This window comes from Bos indicus, chromosome 12, assembly GCF_029378745.1.
Source record: "Bos indicus isolate NIAB-ARS_2022 breed Sahiwal x Tharparkar chromosome 12, NIAB-ARS_B.indTharparkar_mat_pri_1.0, whole genome shotgun sequence".
NCBI classification, from domain to species: domain Eukaryota; kingdom Metazoa; phylum Chordata; class Mammalia; order Artiodactyla; family Bovidae; genus Bos; species Bos indicus.
Genome location: NC_091771.1, coordinates 79,912,857 through 79,937,585, shown reverse-complemented (window position 1 = coordinate 79,937,585; position 24,729 = coordinate 79,912,857). Strand labels below are relative to the sequence as shown.

General features: G+C 37.1%; 1 protein-coding gene across 5 annotated transcripts in view; it reads right to left on the bottom strand.

Moving 5' to 3' along the window:
- Positions 1 to 24,729, bottom strand: part of PCCA (propionyl-CoA carboxylase subunit alpha) — a 360,640-nt gene that overhangs the window by 115,217 nt on the left and 220,694 nt on the right. For 3 of the 5 annotated variants that reach the window (XM_019971675.2, XM_070799925.1, XM_070799926.1), the window contains 2 exons: positions 8,067 to 8,169; positions 7,281 to 7,313 (listed from right to left, as the gene is read on the bottom strand). In XM_019971675.2, coding sequence (XP_019827234.2) covers positions 7,281 to 7,313; positions 8,067 to 8,169 — 136 coding nt within the window. The remainder of the gene's footprint in view (positions 1 to 7,280; positions 7,314 to 8,066; positions 8,170 to 24,729) is intronic. The other 2 variants (XM_019971676.2, XM_019971677.2) reach the window with 1 other exon arrangement.

Below are 24,729 nucleotides of genomic sequence, written 5' to 3'. Positions count from 1 at the left end.
GTTCTTGCCTGGAGAATCCCAGGGACGGGGAAGCCTGGTGGGCTGCCATCTATGGGGCTGCACAGAGTCGGACACAACTGAAGCGACTTAGCAGCAGCAGCAGCCTGGCAACTATTACTTGGAAAAATTATTGTGTGAAGTATTATTTGAAAGGTAAAATGCATCCACCACAGTAACAAACATATAAGTAAGTCTAAAAATACTTATTCGTGATAAAATACTCATGATAGAACTGAGGTTCTGGATAACCTAGATGTTTAACTTTTTGAGGAAATATCAGCTTGTTTTCCAAAGTGGTTGCATCATTTTACACTCTCACCAACAGTGTGTGAGGGTGCCAATTTCTCTCCATCTTCAACCCTACCTGTTACTATCTGGCTTGCTTACTGCAGCCATTCTGTAGGTGTGACGTGGCATCTCATTGCGCTTTAGACGTGCATATCCCTGATGACGAAGGATGCTGATCACCTGTGCATTTGCTTATTGACAACTGGATATTTTCTTTCAGAAATGTCTGTTTAGGTTCTTTGCTTATTTTTATACTACATTGTCATTATTATTAAGTTTTATTATTGTCTTTAGTATTAACTGTTCTTTACGTATTTTAAATGCAAGTGCTTTGCTGGATATATTATTTGAAAATATTTTTTTCACTCTGTGGTTTGTCCTTTCAATTTCTTGCTAGTATTTTTTGAAGCAGTGTTTTAAATTTTGACAAGCATCAAAAAATTTTTTTTTGATGCTTGTGCTTTTGGGTCAAATCTAAGAACCCAATGCTACGTGCAAGGTCACGAAGATGTACTCCTGTGTCTTCTCCTGAGAGTTTTGTTGCTTTATCTTTCATATGTCACATCTTTAATCCATGTGGGATTTTGTTATATCAATTCAATATGAGGTAGGGACCTAACTTCATTCTTCTTATACATGGATACCTAATTGTTCCAGCACTACTTGTTAAAAAGGTTATTCTTTTCCTACTGAATAATTTTGGGACCTTTGTCACAAATCACTTGACCATACATTTATGGACTTCTGGATTCTCAATTCTATTCTACTGATTGATCTGTAAGTTTCTTTATGCAAATACTGCATGGTCTTGATTTCAAGACAATTTTATAAGTTTTGAAAGGAGGAAGTGAGTTCTCCAACTGTATTCTCTTTTTCAAAATTATAAGGTCTATTCTGGATTCTTTACGTTTCTATTTGAGTGTTAGTATTAGCTTGAATGTCAGCATCAATTTCTGACAAAAATAAAGCCTGGATTCTGATAAAAATTATGTTTAATCTGTAGACCAATTTGGGAAGTACTGCCATCTTTATAATGTTAAGTCATTCAATTCATGAACTAAGTCACTTAGATTCATGAATTTTCAATAGCTTGAAGATTTCACAGTATAGGTATTGCACTTCTTTTACTAAATTTACTCTTATGTATTTTATTCTTTGGATGCTTTTGTTAATGAAATTGTTTTCATAATTTTATTTTTGGAGTGCTCATTGAAAATGAGTAGAAATACTATTGATTTTTATATATTTTGTTTCCTGTACCCTTGCTAAACCTGTTGTATTATTTGTGGCAGTTTCTAAATGGCTTTTGCAGAATTTTTGACATACAACAGCATATAATTCTGTAAATAGAGATTTTTTTAATAATATTCAGCAATTATAGTTAGTTTGCTGCTGTTCCAGAAATGAATCTTTGCCATTTAACTTTTAGTATAAATTTTATCAATACAAAACATACTTGAAATTAAAAGAAAGAAAGGATTGTGACCACAATTTAAAATTGTAGCAAAGTTTTACGCCTATCAAAAAGTTAAGTTTTGACCTGTATATAAGAAGCAAAAAAAAAAAAAAAATCTCATTTAGGAAAATAAACTGAAAAAAGTTTTAAAAACAAAAGTGCTTTTTTTCTTGATCTTAATATTTAATGTTATTTTAGATCATTTAGATTTTTCTTTATAAACATTAACATAAAAATTGCATTGATATGACAAAATTCAATACTCTAAGGATTCTGATTATTCTTAAGAAGCATTTCACAAGGTCCGTAGAAAAATTTCTATCAGTCATTCACTGTAACAAAGAATCTCTAATTCAATAGGAACACTACAACTTTTTTCTAGTTTATTAGTGCCGTGTGTGCTCAGTTGGGTCCCACTCTTTGCAACCCCATGGACTGTAGCCTGCCAGGTTACTTTATCCAGGGAATTTTCCAGGCAAGAACACTGGAGTAGGTTACCATTTCCTGCACCAGGGGATCTTCCTGACCCAGGAATCAAACCTATGACTCTTGCATCTCCTGCACTGGCAGGTGGATTCTTTACCACTGAGCCACCCAGGGAACAGTTTATTAGTAGTTAACATGAAATACTGGGCAAAAAAGATTTTTTAGAGCATGTACAGTGTTCATTTTTACATCCTTGGGAAACCCAAATTTCCAAGCTAAGTTTCATCATGCCAAGAGTACTCTGACATTTTTCTTTATTTAAGTCCATTCAATATGAGGTAGGGACCCAACTTCATTCTTCTGAATTTAAGTCCATTATCTTTAACATCAACACATGAGTATTTTCTAGTTTTGTATTATGCAGAATAAAAGAGAAATGGGAAACATCCTGGGAATCCAGAAGGCAGTCATGAAAATACTATAAACGAAATTTGGTTTTTACATATATGAGTTTATCACCTTAATAACCAAAATAATATCTCAGCCTTGTACGTATCAGGTTCTTTTCTTCTTAATGATGCTATTCATTTTGACTCATATTCAGCATTAGAATAAAAACCTAAGATATATAAAATATCTTTTACTGCTTTTTCACTGCTTGCTTTATTTCCCCAAATTTTCATCCTCCCTACTGAAAAGTTTTTCAGTAAAATACTGATTTGCAGTTCAGTTCAGTTCAGTCGCTCAGTCGTGTCCGACTCTTTGCAACCCCATGAAATCGCAGCATGTCAGGCCTCCCTGTCCATCACCAACTCCCAGAGTTCACTCAAACTCACGTCCATCGAGTCAGTGATGCAATCAGCCATCTCATCCTCTGTCGTCCCCTTCTCCTCCTGCCCCCAATCCCTCCCAGCATCAGGGTCTTTTCCAATGAGTCAACTCTTCGCATGAGGGGGCCAAAGTCTGTATCACATTTGTATGAAGTCTGATAAAATGTGTCAGAACTTTCTTCCGTTTAAAGGTTAAATAACATTTCATTTTACGTATATACTTTGCTTATCCATTCACTTGGCACTGGACTCTTGGGTTGGTTCCACTTCTTGGCTATTGTGACTAAGACTGCTAAAGATGAGTGTGCGAATATCTCTTCAAGATCCTGCTTTCAATCATCTGGGATAAACACCCAGCAGTGGAATTGCCAGATCTTATCAACTTTTAACTTTTACATAAACCACAGTACTGTTTTCCACAGCAGCTGCATGAACGGTGCACAAGGGTTCCAGTTTCATTCATACTCGCCAACACTTACTATTTTCTGGAGCTTTGTTTGATAGTAGCCATCCTAACTGCTATGAATTGGCCTCCAGTTATAGTTCTGATTTGTGATTCCTTGATGATTAGTGATGTCAAGCATCTTTTCACATGTTTATTGGTCATCTGTGTATCTTCTTTAAAGAAATGTCTATTCAAGTTCATTGCCCATTTTTATTTATTTCACTTTATTTTTGGTAATAATTTAGATTTTTATTGCAGTACTTTTAGCACTACTAACAACCAACATTTAATTTGTTCTGGACAACATTCCAAGCTCTTTAAATATATCATTTCACTCTATCCAATTGAAAGACATTATACTTTATCTCCATTTGACAGAGGAGGAAACTGAAATTTAGAGGAATTAATTTCCTAAGAGCAGATAGCTCTTAACACCAAATCACAACATAGTGTCCAAATCACTCCATTATACTGCCTGCTAATTGTTTCTTTCTTAATAATTCTTTTATTTATCTACTAATGTAGATATTTTTAACTTTGTAATAAGTCCTTTGCCCATGTTTAAAATAGATTGCATCTGTAAGTTAGTCTATATATTCTGCTGCTGCTACTGCTAAGTCACTTCAGTCGTGTCCGACTCTGTGCGACCCCATAAACGGCAGCCCACCAGGCTCCCCCATCCCTGGGATTCTCCAGGCAAGAATTCTGGAGTGGGTTGCCATTTCCTCCTCCAATGCATGAAAGTGAAAAGTGAAAGTGAAGTCGCTCAGTCGTGTTCGACTTGTAGCGACCCCATGGACTGCAGCCCACCAGGCTCCTCTGTCCATGGGATTTTCCAGGCAAGAGTACGGGAGTGCGGTGCCACTGCCTTCTGAGTAATATGCAAATGTATCCTGCATATGCAAATATTTTCTCTCATTCCGTGCACTGCCTTTCCGTTCGCTGATTTTGATGCACAAAAGTTATAAATGCTGACGCACTCTAACTTACCTATTTTTCTTTTGTTGCCTATGTTTCAGATGTCATAACCAAGAAATTATCAAGTCCAATGTAATGACTATTTTTCCCTAAGAGTTTGAAGTCCTAGTTTTTTCATTTAGGTCTTTAATACATTTTGAACTCCTTTTGCATAAGGAGTAAGGTAAAAGGTCCAATTTCATTCTTTGGCATGTGGATATCCAATTTTTCTCAGTACTATTTGTTAAAAGACTGTCCTTTCCTTATGGAATGATCTTAGCACTCCTGTCAAAAATCACTCGATCACTTATCCACGGGTTTATTTCTGGGCTCTCTATTCTCTTGGTCTGTGTGCTGTCTTACTGGTGTTCATGCTGTTTTGATTACTGTAGTTTTAAAATAAAATCTGATATCAGGAAGTGTGCGAGTTCTCCAACTTTTGTTCTTCTTTTTTCAACATTGTTTTAACTATTGGGGGATCCCTGAGATTCCATATGAATTTCTGGATTTTTTTCTATTTCTGCAAAAATTCTGTTGGGATTTTGATAGGGATGACATTGAATCTATATGCTTTGAGTATATTGACATTATAGCATACATTAAGTCTTCAAATCCATGAACATGAGATGGCTTTCCATTTATTTGTGTCCTCTTTAATTTATTTCAGCAACATTTTATATTTTCCAGTGTGCAAGTCTTTGTCCTCTATGTTTAAGTTTATTAATAAGTATCTTACTCTTTTTGATGCTATTGTAAATGGAATTGTTTTGCTTTGTGCATTTTAAAATCTTACATAAATGATATCATTAAGTATTGATATATATATTTTTCACATCTTTCTTTTTCATCATTATTATGGTACATGAAATATTTCATTATTATTATGGCACACTGAAACTGTAACAACATGTACAAGAAAGACACATGGTACCTTCACGAATGATGTCATCTCTAGAGAAGAAGAGAGCAGAATGGGATGATGTAGAGAAGAGATTTAGCTGTATCTACTACTTTTTTCTTTTTTTTAATAGGCGACCTACATAGAGATTTGTAAATTTGCTATATTTTCCTCATTTGAATATCTTATTATTTAAAAAAATTTTTTAATTAAATAAAAGACTTTCAGAAAACACGAACACATTACTGTAAGGAAAACAAATATGTATTACCTCTTGGGTCATTAACCTAGACTGTCACCTCTTGGCTAATTTCCTACTGATGTGGCAGAGGGTGATCTAGAAAAACAAGTAAATGGTCACAACTCTCCCTTCTGAGACTCTAAAAGCAGGAGTTCCCCTCTATTAAAATCTAATACCAATGAAAGCCTTTACTTACTGCACACTATTCAACTTGTCTCCTTTCATAACACTGACGCTAAATGAAGCTCAATCCAAATATGGTCAGGAAAAAGGGATATACTATCAGGAATGCTCAATTTTTATTATGCCTGATGCTTCTGATAGTAGCTAAGCCAATACATACAGGAAGTAGTTTTTGTACTATATATCAAGGTGGATGTTTTCCAGGGAAATTTTTAATGCATTAATTTTGATGGGTTTTTTAAACACATCATGAGCTGAAAAGTAAAATGGGATAATTCTACAACGAAAACTCGACAGATATCACTTGAACTGTGCCAATGATCTATAGCTTTCCAACATGGAATCTGAAACAAGCATAGAGAAATAACAACTCATAGACATAAGCTGGGCAGTTTTCTTATTAAGGCAAGGCACCGCTTAGAAAAACACTGTATCAGATTAACAGTAACACTTCAGTGGTGACTCAGTACAGAACTGAAAATTATGCTAAGGTCTACATTTTTGCAAAGCTAACCTTCCCCTAGGAAAATACTATACTACATTATCTTTTAATATTCAACACATATAATTTGCTACTCAATTTGATGCATAGTTAAGTGTCCACTTACAGAGTTATTTTTCAAATGATCATATAGAAAGGAGAAATATAAAGAATCATATAAGTTCATCACAAAATACAAGAACATGGTTTAATTCCATCACAGTTTTTGTTTTAAGACAGTTGAGTGAAATATCTTTTAGTAACAAATGCTTTAGCAATTCTGGCATATAGATGAATCACAAAATTTAAAGATAAGCAAGAATACTAACATAACACTGCAAAATAATTATATTCCAATTAAAAAAAAAGAAAAAGAAAGACAACCAAGGAGACCAACCTTAACTCAGGAATTAATCTCATTTACTTGTGACTATCACATAAAAATGTCACCTTCTCCAGTGTAACAGCCTTACACTTATCTAGTACACAGTAGGCATGCAGTAAGTATTTGCTGATTAAATGAATTCTCATTAATTCTTACTTGAACTATTTTTCCACCTGGGATAAGAATCTACCATATATCTCAAGCCTCTCCAAGGACTGTTTTCAATGAAATTACATAATTTTGATTTTCATATCTGGTTTAAATTTTTTGATGAAAAGTCATTTCCTCCCCCACCCAGTAAAATGACATCTCAGTGCAACTTAGCCATGAGAAGAGAAATATACATTAATATTCATTATGTGCATGCGTGCTAAGTCATTTCGGTCATGTCCAACTCTCTGTGACCCTATGGACTGCCACCCGCCAGGCTCCTCTGTCCATGGAATTCTCCAGGCAAGAATACTTCAATGGGTTGCCATGCACTCCTCCAGGGGAACTTCCCAACCCAGGGATTGAACCTGCATCTCTCAAGTCGCCTGCATTGGTAGGCAGGTTCTCTAACACCAGCACCACCTGGGAAGCCCAACATTCACTATACTAACATATATAATATGTATAATCAACATACAACATTCATTATACTAACACATATAATATATATAATCAACATATAACATTCATTATACTAACCATGTAACTATGTAGCAGCTTCTGTGGTTCATGCTGAAAGTTAAAAAGGACCCAAGTTAAAATAGTTACTCCTGGGAATTCCCTGGCGGTCCAGGGATTAGGACTTAGCACTTTCACTGCCAGGGCCCAGATTCAATCCAAGGTCAGGGAACTAATATCCCACAAGCCATGTGGCCTAAATAAATAAATAATAAAATAGTAACTCTTTATGGTATTTTTCTGGCAATTTAAATCACAGGATCGAAACATGTCATTCATACCATGGTATAAATCTTCTGGAACAGTGTTCAGTTCAGACCAGACTGAAACTAAAGCAGTTCTCTCATGGGTATGACTCAAGGGGTTAAAGACTTCTAAACAAAAAGAATGTCACTGTAAGGTAAATTCAGCATAAAGCATGTCCAACAACATGAAATCTCAAGAAAATGTTACATGAGGCTTCAAGTTACTTGTCTTAAAAGAAACAGATCTATCATATATTTGGAATTATGGTTAAAGATGCTCTTCTCTATAACAAAGGCAGAAGTATTCCTTCTCAGTAACAACAGAAAAATAAATCAGGTAACAGGAAGTGGATTTAGAATGTGGCTAAGTCTGGGCATACATTTCCTCATTAACATAAGAGACAAAAATTTCATTTCCATTCAGCTTCCTAAAGAAGATGAAAACAGAAACACACCTATGTTGTAGATGCAAAAGATGAGACTCGTGGAATGTGCTAAAATTGTTGTAAATATTCATAGATAATTTCAAGATAGTCAAAAATTAAAAAAAAATAAAACTCACGGAGAATGTTGGCCCACTGCTGGATACTACGACAGTATGAATTTCGTCATGCAGTTTCACTGAGAGCTCCCAGCTAGCCACTTGTGGTTTTACAATAGGCACTCTGAAGTTGAAAAAAAAGATAGAGTTAATAATTTTATATTATTCTGAGTAAACTGATTTTCCTTTGACATTAAGTGTGCAGAGTAAAACTGCCAAACACTGTATTCCAGAACATTTCAAAAGGTTCTATTCTTGGAAAAAAGGCTTACAATGCAAACTGCTGCTGCTAAGTCACCTCAGTCGTGTCCGACTCTGTGTGACCCCATAGACAGCAGCCCACCAGGCTCCCCCGTCCCTGGGATTCTCCAGGCAAGAACACTGGAGTGGGTTGCCATTTCCTTCTCCAATGCATGGAAGTGAAAAGTGAAAGTGAAGTCGCTCAGTCGTGTCCAACCCTCAGTGACCCCATGGACTGCAGCCCACCAGGCTCCTCCAGCCATGGGATTTTCCAGGCAAGAGTACTGGAGTGGGGTGCTATTGCCTTCTCCAAAATGCAAACTAGACAGATGAAAAGCAAAAACTAGCACACAAAAACACTCCAAAGACAACAACAGTCATTCTGCGGAAATTGTGGTACCATCATCTATTCTATGAATCTGAGTTGCCTAATTTTTTACATTCCTTCAAAATTTAACCTTCTTTAAGCATTATTTTGTTTTCAGTATTTGGTTACTTATCAAGACTATTTTTAAAACCTTATAATACTAATGTTTTCCTTTCTCCAGCTTGAGTTAAATTTGTATGCAAAAAACTGCACATGTATTTGATGAGTTTGGACATATTCATTCACTCATGTTATCTCACCACAATCAAGGTAATAAAACATAGCTATCATTTCCAAAAGCTGCCTTTTGTCCATGTATTTGGTTTCAGTTTTTCGTTTGTTTGTTTGTCTGGGTGAGAAAACAACATCAATGATGCTAATTTTAGCACACAGGTCTTTTCTTGTGATGATGAATGGTACACACTCCAGAAAAATTGGGACAAGCAGCCTAAGACAAACAAACATTTCAGAATACAAATGTTTCTCCCAATTTTTTAAGCTAACAAAATTTTAATGATTTCTGAATTAACCTCATTTAAATAAGGCATATTTGCATTATTTATACTGACTAAGCACTAAGCATGTAGTATCCAGACTCTGCCTTAAGTTTTAGTTCTAAAAATATGTTGCAGGCCAATACTTTAACATCCTCTGAATTTCAAAGGAGTCTCTGTGTAGTCAATTAAAAAAAAAAAAAAAGCCACAAAAACTGTGACTAGAATCAAATCATCTCTAGTCACAATGTCTAACGGAGGATGATTAATAGTTTAGGTGAATATTTGTATTCAGCACACTCTTTACTGAATTATTTTTTTGGAGATGAAGGAAATGTTTTTAACACTACACAGATGAAAGTTAAAGAAAAGTTTTTAAAAATGCATCAACAAATCAAGAATAATGCACACTGTAGGTCTGGAAAACTATTTTTTGGCCATTTGAAGAGGGCTGTTTGAGAGGATAGAGCTTCACGCATGAGAACTTGAAAGAACAACAGGGTCCCACAGGGGAGGAGGAAGAGAGAGAAGGCACATGGAGGCATATGGCAGCCAGGAGGAGCTGGAGGAGCAGCAGGAGGAGGGGCACTCTGCGACCCATCTTGGCCTCCGGGCATCTTTTCCACTGGGCACTTGTTTATGCCTGTCTCACCCACTGGCCTGTGAGCTTCTAAAAGCCCAAGATCATGCCTTACTTTTCTATCCCCAAACCGCAGTGCAGGCTGGGGCAGGAGGGCCAACGGTGGAGGTGAGCACGAATCAGAGGAGCACCCACTAGGTGCCAAGCCCATCTCCCCAGGGACACAGCACCAGCTGCCAAAGGAGAAACTCGAGCTCCCAGGCTCCACTTGGCTGCCTGAGACTACGGGGGTGACCTCACGGTGCTCACCTTCAAATGAGGTCAACACCCCCATCCGTCCCCCCCCACCAAGGAGTATCACAATGACAGACTACTATGCAACCTAGCTTTCTGGAACCTGCTATCTGCCATAACTGGATCACTGTCCTGCTCAGGACTGTTGTGTAGTTTTCTACTTTACATCAAGACAAACTTCAACGCAGCTAGTGGTAAAGAACCCACCTGCCAATGCAGGAGATGCAAGGCACACGGGTTCGACCCCTCGGTCAGGAAGATCCCCTGGAAGAGGGCATGGCAACCCACTTGAGCATTCTTGCCTGGAAAATCCCATGGTCAGAGGAGTCTGGAGGGCTGCAGTCCATTGGGTCACAAAGAGTCGGACACGACTGAAACAACTTAGCACACACACTCAAACCTTAATCAACCAACTATCAGTCAAGTTCCTTAAAATAAAAGAAGGCCCCACTCTGTATTTATTTTTGACTATTCCCTGACTTGTATATCTGACTGGGGCAAGGCCTTAAATTGCTTCACAAAACAAACTGAGCTAAGCTGACACGAGCAGGAGAACTAACCACAGTGGTTACAAACTCTGGATCCAGTGACTCGAGAAGACAGAAGAAAACCCAGCTCTGTCATTAATCAGCTGTGACCTCCAGAAAAGTCTGTTTCCTTATGTATAAAATTGAGACAGTAATAGTGTCTGGGTCACAGTGTGTTGAGGATAAAATTAAATAATGCAGGCAAGTGTTCATTTTATTATTAGAAATGTTTCATAATAAATATTTCATATTATCCCACCTCTAGGCCTATGGAGAAGGAAATGGCAACCCACTCCAGTCTTCTTGCCTGGAGAATCCCCATGGGCAGAGAAGCCTGGCGGGCTGCAGTCCATGGGGTCGCAAAGAGTCAGAATTCGTGTCTGACTCTTTGCGACCCCATGGACTACAGCCCGCCAGGCTTCCCTGTCCATCACCAGCTCCTGGAGCTTGCTCAAACTCTTGTCCATCATGTTGGCGATGCCATCCAACCACCTCATCCTCCGTCGTCCCCTTCTCCCACCTTCAATCTTTCCCAGCACCAGGGTCTTTTCCAATGAGTCAGTTCTTGGCATCAGGTGGCCAAAGTATTTTTTATGCTTAAAATTTTTCACAATGCAGAGGCCCAGTAACTCTTTCCAGTAAATGTGGTGCCTCTGTTTCCAGAGGCATCTTGGGAAGCTGCTCATCCTGGCATCCTCTTCAAAAGCAGGACACGTCTTCCACGGAAAGCAACCTTATGGATGGTGGCGAGATGTCGTTGCTGCTCTTCAGAATCTAACTGCTATTTATTTTTCTGTTGTTTTCTTTGGATCCACATGTTTCATACATGTTGGAACCTGCCCCGAGAGGGACCTGCAGAGCGTGCAGAGGCTCTTTGAGTTAAAAGGCTGAGGGTCTCATCTCAGCATGTTCATCCTACTAGCATTGTTACAGGGAACTCATCTGATCCTTTGGAGCCAAAACTTCCACGCTTTAAAATAAGGATCAGAGCAGGGACAGTGAGGTGACAGGGGAGGCTGCTGCTGCTGCTGAGCTCACGTACGAAGGATCAGAGCAGGGACAGTGAGGTGACAGGGGAGGCTGCTGCTGCTGCTGAGCTCACGTACGACGCCTGAAGCAGCAGTTCTCTAACAATGTAGCAAAGAGGCTCCTCTGTGAAAGCAAGACCTTGAGACACTAAGAACACAGGGTCAAACAGTGGAATCTCTTTACAGGAGTTCACTCTTCTACAAACAAAATTTGTTAAGATTCCTTCTGGCTCTGAGTAAGTTTTAAAATAGTTTTGTTTTGGTTTTAAATAAAATGGATGGGTTTGGGAGCATACAGGCCCAATGTAAATATCAATAAGTTCTGCAATGGAAATAATCTGTAACTATAAAGTATAAACTATAAAGATAGTAATACATACCAACCTGAAAGCATATGTGTTCTATTTACGCAAAATTATTGAAACCACATTAACAATAATTACTTCAAAATAAAATACTGATATTAACTCCACCAGCACAAACATGTTCATAATGGTAATAATCACTGAAAAAGTTATATTTTAAATTTTAGAAAAAAAATTATATTTCTTCATGAAATTCAAAACAGTCTGAAAGAGGACTTTATGAACAGTTCTCTGAAAAGGTGGAGCAGGGCAGAGTCTTAGAGCTTTACTCAAGTCATCACAATAATGATACGCAGAAAACAGTCTCCTTTCCTGATCTATATGTCTGGTGAAAGAGATTGCCATTTGATGAAAAATTTCATCTGGGTGACTTATTAGGTAACTGGAAAGCTGATATCATTTAAGCTACTACTTCAAAAACAAACACACAAAACAGTAAAAAGGAATTCATATAAACAGCTACTCACAAAGCAAATCAAATAACAGCTCTTACCCAGACCTGTCCACTTTCATTCTCATCTGCTAGTAAGAATGCGTATGCTCAATAAAACTAAATTATCCTACATTTTATGGTAAAAGCTGTCAGCTGACCGTCACAAATGTTAATGGTACAACATTTAAATTTACTGGAATATTTTTTACTCAAAAAGGTGCAAGTAATACTAAGTCAAGCATGTTAGTACTGCATGTCATTTGTTACAGCAGGCTTCGTGTAAACATAACGAGTAGCATCTTTTGTTATCAAGGATCATAAGCATCTCAAAACCATACTATCACACACTCAGAAACGCTGGTTTGCCATTGTGCCATTACCTATTTAGGACTGAAACACTGAGTTAAAACAATGTTAGTGCTCAAAGAATCATTACGCGACCCTTCATCATAACTTTCACAGTGGGTGGTCTGTAAAATGATCAAGAATAATATGCAGCATTCCGCGGCCGCGGAGGTCAGCTTCTGCATACAAGTCTTTGCAGGAAGAAAAAGGCCTTCAGAAAAGTGGGCCATTCATCTGCACCAAGTTCAGAGAATTTCCAGCACGGTGAAAAGATATGTTATGCAAGCACATAGATGTATTCAGTGGGGGTAGACAGAACCAGTTACATGGAGACTACAAAGGAGCCCTCCCATGGCTCATGAATAAGTCGAGGAAATGATCAGAAAAAAACAGGAGAGAGATGTTTAGACAGATGGCCCACTTAAAATGCCTGAGACAGGGCATAAGCAATTTTAATGAAACTTTAGATCTAGCATATGAATTGTGTCTTATTTCCTCCGGGGGAGGGGGGTAAAAAAAAAAAGAAAGGAAACCGAAAAAGACAAAAATCCAACAATCTGCTGAAAAGCCCACTTTTAGCAAGTTGGGATGGAGGAAGAGTCACAAATAAAAGTTTTATTAGTGTGATAAATTCACATAAAATTCTTCACAGAGCCATCAGCCATCACAATGAATATGAAAAAGCACGGAATGAACAGATTAAAAGAATTTTAAACAGAAGTCTACTGCCAAACCAAACAAAAATCTAAGCCTTATTATGTGAGAACTTACAACACTCCAACATTAAAGTTCATTGCTGCAGAAGAAAGATAAAAGCAGCGTTTTCAGAGAACCTCTTCAAAGCTAGAACTTGTCATAGTGGAGGAACAGAACTCTGCCTGTATGCAATTTAAAATGTGTACGTGAGAATATAGGAGACTGTGGAGGAGAACGTGTATCACAAAATCGTGCCTAGAAGGAGTTAGAGAATATCCCCAAGTCCAGCTGCATTAGCGATACAAATAACTGCACAAATGACACTTGAATCTAGAAATGAACCACATTACTTATAATCTTAAGTATATTTTAATATTATGCAAACTCTATTTTTTTCTTTCACCAGTAAGGCTTTATGGTTCTAAGTCTGATCTCTAGGTACAATTAGTGAGGAAGACAATGCTGATAGTGTATAGCCATCACTCCTGCAGCGTCTGACGGATCACTACATGACCTGGGCCTCTATGGTGGCTCAGTGAAGAAGAATCCACCTGCCAGTGCAGGAGACATGGGGTGGATCTCCGATCTGGGAAGATCTCACACGCCATGAAGCAGCTAAGCCCATGTGTTGCAACTATTGAGCCTGGGCTCTGGAGCCCGGGAGCCGCAACTACTGAGCCCACGTGCCTCATCTACTGAAGCCCATGTGTCCTAGAGCTGTGCTCTGCAGCAAGAGAACCCACTGGAACGAGAAGCCTCTGCACTGCAACTAGAGAGTAGCCCCACTCGCCACAACTAGAGAAAAAGCCCACGCAGCAACAAAGACCCAGCACAGTCACAAAAGAACCCAATCAATAATTTTTTAAGTTACATGACCTTCACAAGTTACTATACTTCTTGTGCATCAGTTTCCTTATCAGTAAGACAAAAATAGTAAGACTACTTAATTTGCATGTTGATTAAATGAGATAAAAGGTGTAAAACGATTAGACAGGTGCTTGGTACATTAAAGGCTAATTAAGAGACACTATCAACATTATCATGATTTGTTTGGTGCAGTAACGTGAAATCCTCCTCTATTGTTGCAACAACCTGCTATTCAATACTATACAATTTAAATACAGTGAAATTAAAAAATCTTAAGTTCCATCATTTATCTTTCCAATAAATCTGCCCCTTCCCAACAACTATAAAGCTCCCCATAAACTTCAAAAAATATGTACTCCTGTGTGTGGTTTTTACCCAAAATGATGTTTCTGAGGTCCGTTCACGTTGACGCGTTCATTCTTTTTGGCCGCTGAGTGGTGAGTGCTCTGTTGCACGTGAGCACACTAAGTGAGTTCACCCTTTACTGACGGGCCTTTGCGTGGTTTCCAGTTTGGGGCTCTCGTGAACAAAGCTGCTATAAATATTCTTTGAACAAATATTTTTTGAGGACTTATGTGTTCGTTTCTTAAGGGTAAATATATCTTCATCTTAAGAGTGGAGATTCTATGATGAAGGTACACCCAATTTTACTTCTGGACTTGTACCCCACTGACCAGCGTTTACTCCTACACCGGTGCCACACTGTCTTCGCTACTGTAAGCTGGCACTATGCTCTGAAATCAGGAAGTATGAGTCCCCCCAGTTTTGTTGTTCTTTTTCAAGAATGTTTTGGTTATGCTGAATCTCTTGCACTTTCACATAAATTTTGGAATGTGATTATTTCTGCAAAAATCACAGCTGGGATTTTATAGTGATGGCATCAAATCTGTGTATCATCATTTCATCTTCTGATCCATGAATGTGGGATGTTTATCCATTTATTTGTCTTTATTTCAACAACTGTTCTATACAGTTTTCAGTATACAATCTTACACTTTTTTTAAAAAAAATTTGTACTTAAGTACTGCATTCCTTTTGCTGCTACTGTAAAATAAAATTGTTCATTTTTGGTTCATAACACTCCTATTGTATAAAATAAATGGATATTTACATGCCGCTCTTATATTCCACAACTTTGCAAAAGTATTTTAATAGCGGTTTTTTTTTTGTGTGTGTGTGAATTCCTTAAGATTTTCTATATACAAGATCATGTCACCAAAATTAGAGATGGTTTATTTCTTCCCCATCTTGATATCTTTAATTTTTCATGCCAAACTGCCCAAGCCAGAAACTCCAGGAAAATGCTGAAAAACTAACAACAAACACCAGTGTCTTATTCCTGACCTTAGAGGAAAACATTCAATTGTGTGCCAATAGATATGATGTTAGCTGTGGATTTTTCGTAGATGGCCTTCATTGGGTTCAGGAAGTTCCTTTCCTTCTATGCCTAATTGGTTGAGTGCTTTATCATGAAAGGCTGCTTGATTTTCCCAAATGTTTTTTCTGCATTTCTTGAAATAAGTCCGTGGATTCTGCCCGTCATTAATATGATTTATCACATTGAATGATTTTTGGATGTTAAGCCAACTGTGTGTACCTAAGGTAAAACTCACTTGGTTATGGTACATAATCATTTTATATATTCATGAATTTAGTTTGCTAGATTTTGTTGAGGATTTTTGCATTCATGTATGAGGGAGGCTGGTCTTTAGTTGTCTTTTTTTCTAACATCTTTATCTGGTTTTGGTATTACAGTATAATAATACTGGCCTTGGAGAATGAGTTGCAAATTCTATCCTTCTTTTGTATTTTTTGGAAGAATTTATAAAAGATGAGTATTAGTTGATTTCTTTCTAAATAGTTCACTGAATTCACCAGTGAAGCCATTATCCCTGGGCTCCTCTTTTTAGGAAATTTTGTGATGACTAATTCAATCTCTCGCAGGTCTATTCAAATTTTCTATTTTCTCTTAAGTTAGTGTTGGTAGCTTGCATCTTTCTACAAATTTCTCCATTTTATCTAAGTTGGCATATAATTATTCACATTATTCCCTCATCACACTTTTAATTTTGTAAGGTCAGTATGTACAATACCTATTTTATCACTAATTTAACGATCTGAGTCTCTCTTTCTCTTGGTCAATCTCTCTAAAGGCTTGTCATTTCCACTGATCTGCCTAAGGACCAAATTCTGCTTTTATTGAACTCTACTGTTTTTCTATTTTCGATTAATTTCCTATCCAATGTTTAGTACTTTCTTCTCTCTGCTTGTTTTGGGTTTAGTTTGTTCTCCTTTTCCAATCTTCCTGAAATGGAAGATGAGGTGACTGACATGAGATCTTCTTTTAATTCATTTTATTTATTTTGCTGCACCGGATCTTAGCTGTGGCACGCGGGATCTAGTTCCTTGACCAGGGATCGAACCCAGGCCTCCTGGCACCGGGAGCACTGAGGCTTAGCCACTGGACCACTAGGGAAGTTCTGAGACCTTCTTTTTCAATATGTGTTTACAGCTCTAAACGTCCCTCTAACCACTAGAGGCATTTCATAATAAGTTTTTAAATGTTCTGATCTTGTTTTAATTTCAAAATATTTTTCTAATTTCTTTGATTTCTTCTTCATCCCATTTGTTATTTAGGAGTGAATTATTTAACTTCCACAAATTTGTAATTTTCGCAAATTTCCTTTTTTGTTGACTTGTCATTTCATTCACCTGTGTTTGGAGAACATACTTGGTATATTTCAGTCCCTTTACATGTATCAGGGCGTGTTCTATGGCCTGGCACATGAGATGCTTTACCGTGGCAAGTGTTACACATGCACTTGAGAAGCTGCGTGTTCCGCTGTTGACTGTATTCTTCTATATAGGTATCTTCTATTCTTCTACATAGATATATTAGACCTGTTTGGTTTATAGTGTTATACAAGTCTTCTACTTTCTTGTTCATCAAGCCTAGTTCTATCCACTACTGAAAGTGGAGTATTCAAATCTCCAACTATTACTGGTGAATTGTTAATTTCTCATTTCAATTGTCACAGTTTTGCTTCATATACTTGGGGACTGCATTATCAGGTAACATATATGTTCAGAATTGTTATAACTTTCTCATGGATTGACTGTTCTATCATTATAAAATATCCCTCTGTCTCCAGTAACAATTTCTGTCTTAAAATTATACTAGTATTACAAATATAGTACGTCTGATAACTCCATCCTTTTATCTTCAGTCTACATTGTGTCTTTGTGTCAAAGAATATCTATTGTAGAGAAATTACATTTGATCTTATTTTTTTATCCACCATACTAATATCTGCCCTTGATTGGTGTGCTTACTCCATTTACATTAAATACACTTCTTCATTAAGCAAGATTTACATCTGCCATTTTATTTTTTGCTTTTCATATCTTTTTTTGTGCTTCTATTCCTCCATTATTGTCTTCTTTTAAGTAGATATTTTGCAGTGTACCATTTTAACTCCCTTGATGGTTCATACACTATTTTTTAAAGCTATTTTCTTAGTGGTTACCTTAGGGATTACAATTTGCACCTTATATTTAAACACTATAGTATGGATTAATGCTAGTCATTCAGTCATGTCTGACTCTGAGATCCCATAAACTGCAGCCTACCAGGCTCCTCTGTCCACGGGACTCTCCAGGCAAAAATACTGGAGTGGGTAGCCATTCCCTTCTCCAGGGGATCTTCCTGGCCCAGGGATGTGTCTCTTGCATTGTAAGCATGTCTCCTGCACTGCAGGCAGATTCTTTACCATCTGAGCCACCAGGGAAGCCCGGATTAATGCTAACTTAATTGCAAAAGCATAGAGAAAATTTGCTGCAATCAATAGCTTTGTTTTCTCTACCATTTGCCTTCTTATTGTCATACAAATTATATTTGTATATATGATACGCCTGTAAACTTAGAATTAAAATTACTGCATTATGTAATTCTTTTAAATAAGAAAAGGGGGGGAAAGATTACTAAAACTAAGAATACATTTATACTGTCTTTTATATTTACTGATGTAGTAATCTTTAACCAGTGCTATTTTTGCTTCATACATATTTACGTTTCTGTTAAATGTACTTTCATTTCACCTTGAAAAACTTCCTTTCATACTTTTTCTTGCATAGGTCTGCTAGCTTTGGTTTCTCTTATTTGTTTTCAATGTCTTAATGTCTCCTTCATGTTTAAAAGTTAGTTTTGCTGGATACAGAATTCTTTGTTGACATTTATTTTTAATTCTTCAGCACTTCATATATACCATCCCATTCTCTTCTGGACACCTTGGTATCTAATGAGGTGGGAGCCCTTAATCTTACTGAGGATCTCTTTTACATGATGAGTCCTTTTCTCATGCTGCATTTAAGATTCTTTTTGGTTTTTGACAGTTTTGACTGTGATGTGTGCAGCTGTTGAGCTTTTTGAGTTTATTCTACCTTGGACTTTGTTAAGCTTCTTGAATGTGCAGATTAAGGTTTTTCATTTCGGTTTTCATTTGGGATGTTTTCAGCCATGATTTCTTTTAACAGTCTTTCTGCTCCTTTATCTTTCTTCTCTTCTGCTTCTGGGACTCTCAGCATGTATGCCAGTACATCTGAGTGTCCCCAAGATCTCCAAGGCTCTGGTCATTCTTCTTCAGTTTTCTTTTTGTTCTTCACTTTGGATAACCTCGATTGATATATCTTCAAATTTGCTGATTGTTTCTTCTGCCACTCAAATCTATTATTGAATTCCTCAGTTCATTTTACCATTATGGGCACTGTACTTTCATCTCTAGAATTTTTATTTGCTTAAAAAAATCATTTCTATCTTTTAAAAAATATATTTATTTATTTATTTGGCTGTGCCAGGCCGCAGTTGTGGCATGCAAACTCTTTGTTGTAGCATGCAGGACTCAAGTTTCCTGACCAGAGATCAAACCCAGGCCCCCTGGATTGGAAGGATGGAGTCTTAGCCACTAGGGAAGTACCACTAGGGAAGTACCAATTTCTATCTTTTTATTAATATTTTCTATTAAGTGAGATATGGTTGCCATAATTTCCTTTAATTGTTCATACTGGACTTCCTTCAGTCCTTCAAACATAATTTTAATAGGTTATTTAAGGTCATTGCATAGTAAGTACAGTGTCTGGGCCCCTCTTGGGCAGTTTCTACTGAGTTTTCATCCTGTGAATGGGCCATACGTATAAGTTTATTTGAATGTCTTATAACCTTTTATTGAAAATTGGCACACGTGCAAATGAGATTCTCTCCCCTCACCAGGCCAATAAGTTCCCTAAAGCACAGGAACTATTTTGTTATTACTCTAAGCCCAAGCATCTTATCACAAGGAGCACCATTTGTTATTTTTGGAACAATCGAACAACTCTAATTCTGAAGGTAAAAAATTATCATCATTAAAATATATACTCAGGAGTTTACTCTGATGAAAGTTAAGTGACCTCTGTAAAGCAGATGGTCAGGATACTGGCCATCTAAACCAGTGTTATCTAGATTCAGGGTTGTTAGTTACAAATGAATATTCAGAGTATGAAATCAGTCTGACACACTGTGAGAAACCAGAAATTCAAAAAGAGCACTAAATCATAAAAAGATTTTTTTAAAGGTGGTTTAAAAGAAAAAAAAAACAAAAAACGCAGCTTAATTCAGAGTTTATCTTATTGATCAATATGAAAACCTCAATGAGTGTAATAATGGAAGATAAAGATACTTTAAACAGCTACTATATTAATATCTTTGGAAAAAAATGCATTCAAATAATACGGGTTACTAGTTGCTGGCTTTCCTTTTCTTATACATTTCTTTATATTTCTTAGAATATATCAAATTTCATAAAACTTATTCACAGAATAAATTTTACTGAAACTATTATTGGGATAAAGATGAAAAGCTATCTCTATAAGTAGAAATTCAAACCTATTCAAACCAAAGAATCAAGATCTAAATAAACAATGCATTTTCAATGTCCACTAACTATAATACACAGAGAGAATTTTTTTACTGAAAAATCATGAAATGTCTTCAAAAAGCTTATTTTTCCAATTTGCACCAATTTCATTACTTTTAAATTCTTACTTAACTAATGAACCTCTCTAAACCACCTTTAAATCTTTTTCTGAAACAAGGCTGAACAATTACATACAAATATTCTTCCATCACCTACAGAAAATTGCCTTACACATATTGGCTCACTTGGGTTTTTAATAATAATTTTTGAACTATGTAAATTAATCATTTTAAATTTTATTATGAATGTAGTGGTAGTGTTGATTTAGTTTCAGTTCCAAAATCAAGGATTTTACTATCCTATAAAACATATCCTGAGTTCAAAGTATTTAAGGGGGGTTAAACAAAATGCAAACATTTAATGCAACATTAAGCATATGAAATAAAAACTTGATTGCCAAAAGAAAGCATGCTACGCTGTTACCCTGGTGACAGGTTAAAAAAGGGATTGTGAGCTGAATAGCTGTATGATATGAAATTAAAATGTTTCACATTGAACAATCCAAAATGAATTGGGAAAGGTTAGAGTAGAGGAGAGAGAAATCAATTCTCCAATGGCAATGGGTGAATGGGAGAGAAGAATGAATAGGATTTGCCAGTGGGGTGCAACAGCTGCCAAATATTCCTGCAGCCAAAGAATCACAATAATACTGATGAAGTGTGCAAGAGCTTTTGGAATCATTGCAGGGAACAGAGACATTCTCCTGCAATAATGAGGCTATTCTGTCTTCCATTCAGCTCTTGTAGTACAACGAAAAACAAAAAAAGAAAAATATTTCAAAATGTAATATTTAACAAAAAGCCTATAAATATGACATATTTTCCACTTAATATTTTGTGCCTAAATTCACACAGGTTTCTAAATCATCCAAGATACAGTCTTATTAAGAAACTGAAAATATAAGAGAGATGTCAAAAAGTAAGGCAAGCTTAAAGGATGAAGACTGAATTAACATTTTCTTTCCTCTTGGTGCTTTCGCTTAATTAAAGAGCTATTTCCAAAGGCACAATATAGCTGGGTATGCTTGTGAGTGTATACCCAAAGTACTATTTTTAATTATATAGTTATCAGACTATCAACTCCCTTGTCATAATGAAATGGCCTATCTGAGAACATAAATGAAAGAAGTATGATATAAGTTTTAATTTGTTGTCACAGATGGTGTAAATTTTAATAATTCGATATATCCTTTTAAATTCAGAAATAATTCAAAGAGTCAATATGCAGTGGCCAACAATATTGCTCTTCCTCGGGAATTATTTACAAATGGCTACTTTTTTCTGTTTCCTTCCCCAGTTTTACTTCATTGATTATGGCATTTCAAAACCTTAAACTTTTATTATCTAATTGAAAACTTAATGAGTGAATGAATTACAAATCTAAAATGAGGCAAGCACAGTCTTATTTAATAGCAAGAAAAAAGCAGATAATTGCATCTGTCAGGTAAAAAAAAAAAATCACTAAAAAATTGATTCTCCATTTTATCAGGAAACCGGATGAGGAAAGAAAATACTGTACAAATGTAGACACAATGACTGCAATTCAAGTGAAAGTACTTTCCCATTATGCTACTGTGACTAAAAGAGTTAAACTGATGGCAGGCTGTACAGCCAGTCAAGATACCTGATACATATGTTCTGCTAAGCAGGAGCTCAAAGTGGTGGTTATACACTGACTCCATACACCCAAAGTAATCCTCTACAAAAGTGAACACTACATTTTTAAAAACTGCTCTGATTGCAGTCTTTTCATCAGTATTATCACAGGCCAAAGTGAAAGTGTTCCTTTTGCCACATCTTTAACTTCTGCTCAAATATCAAGAGAGAAAATAGAGAGTTTAAGTAGAAACCATAAAGAAGAGGATCTGCCCCAGATTCGGTTAGGATCAGAACTGAAAAAGATTTCAGGAGGACTCATCCAATCCACCACCACCATCTCTCAGAGGAGGAAACTGAAGTCAAAAGTTGAAACATTTTACACAAAGAGTTGTACCACCTTGATACTCAATAGTGGTGCTGAGACCACACTTCTGACTCCCAACATCTGACCCAGTGCTGGTCCCACCATACCAAGAGCTGTGACATTTCAGTGCCAGATGAAGGAGCCCAAAGAACCAAAGATGGTACAATTTTCCTAGCCTGAATGAATGAAGAGAATAAGCAAGCTACATGAAACTCTGCATACATGTCTACAGGGTTGACCAGATGTAGGCTGCACCATCGCACTCTGTACTGCCAGGGACCACCAATCCCACACAACCTAATTAACTCCCAGACTTACCAATCCTATCTGAGCAAGGTTTTCTATCAAATGTTAACTTTTTTAAAGTAGTAATTTTGTACAGTCCTTAAAAACCACTTTTTCAAAAACTACTACAGAGATATGTAGACAACATAATGGTATATAAAAATAAAAAATACTCTTTAAAAGCAGAGTGGTACATTTTCTAAAAAATCAAAACAAGACATTAACCATATGTATGTAAATATAGAAACCCTGAGAGCTGCTGGTACTTGCAGGCTCCAATTTCTCTTTTTCCGTTTTTTCTCGTTGTTCTTGTTCAGTTGCTAAGTCGTGTCCAGCTCTTTGCGAATCCAGCACACCAAGCTTCCCTGTTCTTCATACCCTGAACTGCAGCACACCAAGCTGCCCTGTCCTTCACTCTCCCTCAGTTTGCTCAAATTCATGTTGATTCAGTCAGTGATGCCATCCAACCATCTCATCCTCCGTTGCCCCTGTCTTCTCTTGCCGTCAACCTTTCCCAGCATCAGGGTCTTCTCCAATGAATCAGTTCTTCCCATCAAGTGGCCAAAGTGTCAGAGATTCAGTTTCTGCATCAGTCCTTCCAATGAACACCCAGGACTGATCTCCTTTAGGAAGGACTGGTTTGATCTCCTTGCAATCCAAGGGACTCTCAAGAGGCTTCTCCAACACCACAGTTCAAAAGCATCAATTCTTTGAAGCTCAGCTTTCTTTATGGTCCCACTCTCACAACCATACATGACTACTGGAAAAACCACAGCTTTGACTATACGGACCTTGGTTGGCAAAGTGATGTCTCTGTTTTCTTGAACCCTCATCAGTTTAACTTTAACTACTACTTCCCACTCAACATTCCTGAAAACTACCTGTCAAGGTCTCCTATGACCTCCACATTGTGAAACTCAACGGTCGACAGTCATTCTCACAAGTGATGTAATTCAGTTGAACACTCCGACCTTCCGTTGGTTCTCTGAACGCCACGCCTGCCTACTTTCCCACCCATGTCCCCTGCTCTTCCTTTTCAGTCTCCTTCGCTGGATCCATCTGATCTTCCTGACTCGTCAATGTGGACTGTCCCAGGGTAGGCCTGGGACTTCTGCTCCCAGCTTATCTCCCAGCTTCCACTCTTATCCCTCTTGAGGCGTTTACGATAGTGTGCGCCCAATGATCTTGTGGCATATGTCACATCAAACTCTGCTTTGTCAAAACCCTGCAAGGTCTCCCCATTGCTCAAAGGTTAAACGTCTAAGTCCTGAGACTACCTAACAAGACTCCTTCTCTATTACTCTATGGTTTGCTTCCTCCTCTCAAGCAAGAGTATCTGCCTTCTTGCTGTTTCTCAAACAGGCCAGGCATACTTGACTTTGGGTGCTTTACATTTGCTGTCTCCTCTCATCAGAGGATCTTTCCTCCGGATAATCACATGACTCACTCCTTTCTGCCTTCAGGCCTTTGCTCTAATGTTAATCTTCCCATCCTGCTAATCCATCCTGCCATCTACTTCTCTGCAACCAAATTAAAACTGCAACTAGCCCACCATCCACCCCCAGGATGTTCTACAGCCCCTCCACCCTGTTTTGCTTTTCACCAAAATATTTATCATCATTTGATGCCCCACATCTGTTTTGTCTGCCTAACTTCTACTTAAATGTAAGCTCATTGGAGGCAGGATTTTTTTTTTTTTTAATCATTTTGTTCCCTGCTAAATTCTCTAAATTTTCAAACTCAATTCTCATAATGATCAATAGGTAATTTTCAAAGACATATGGTTGTATTTAATATCCGTATCTGATTTTATTATTCAATAAGGAATGGAAGGGTACATCTTTAACAAAAAAAATTTCAAACCAATAGCTAACATACCTGTTGATGTTGAAAAACTCAAGGTAGTTGAGTTATTCGGGAATAAAACAAGTATATATCATTTCTACTACCCTTGAAATACAATTTGCATCATTAGAGATTAAAAAAAAAGAAATTCGGGAGGGATAGATAAAAGTTAATGGTCATCATGTTAAGTAGTTTATATCTCACTTGACATTGACAAACACTTTAAGCACCACTATTACCCTCACATTATAGGGTAATATAAATATAGGGACATTATAAAGGCCAGGGGAGGCAAAATAATTTATCCTAGAATAGCAGCTGGAGATAGCAAAACCAGGGAGAAAT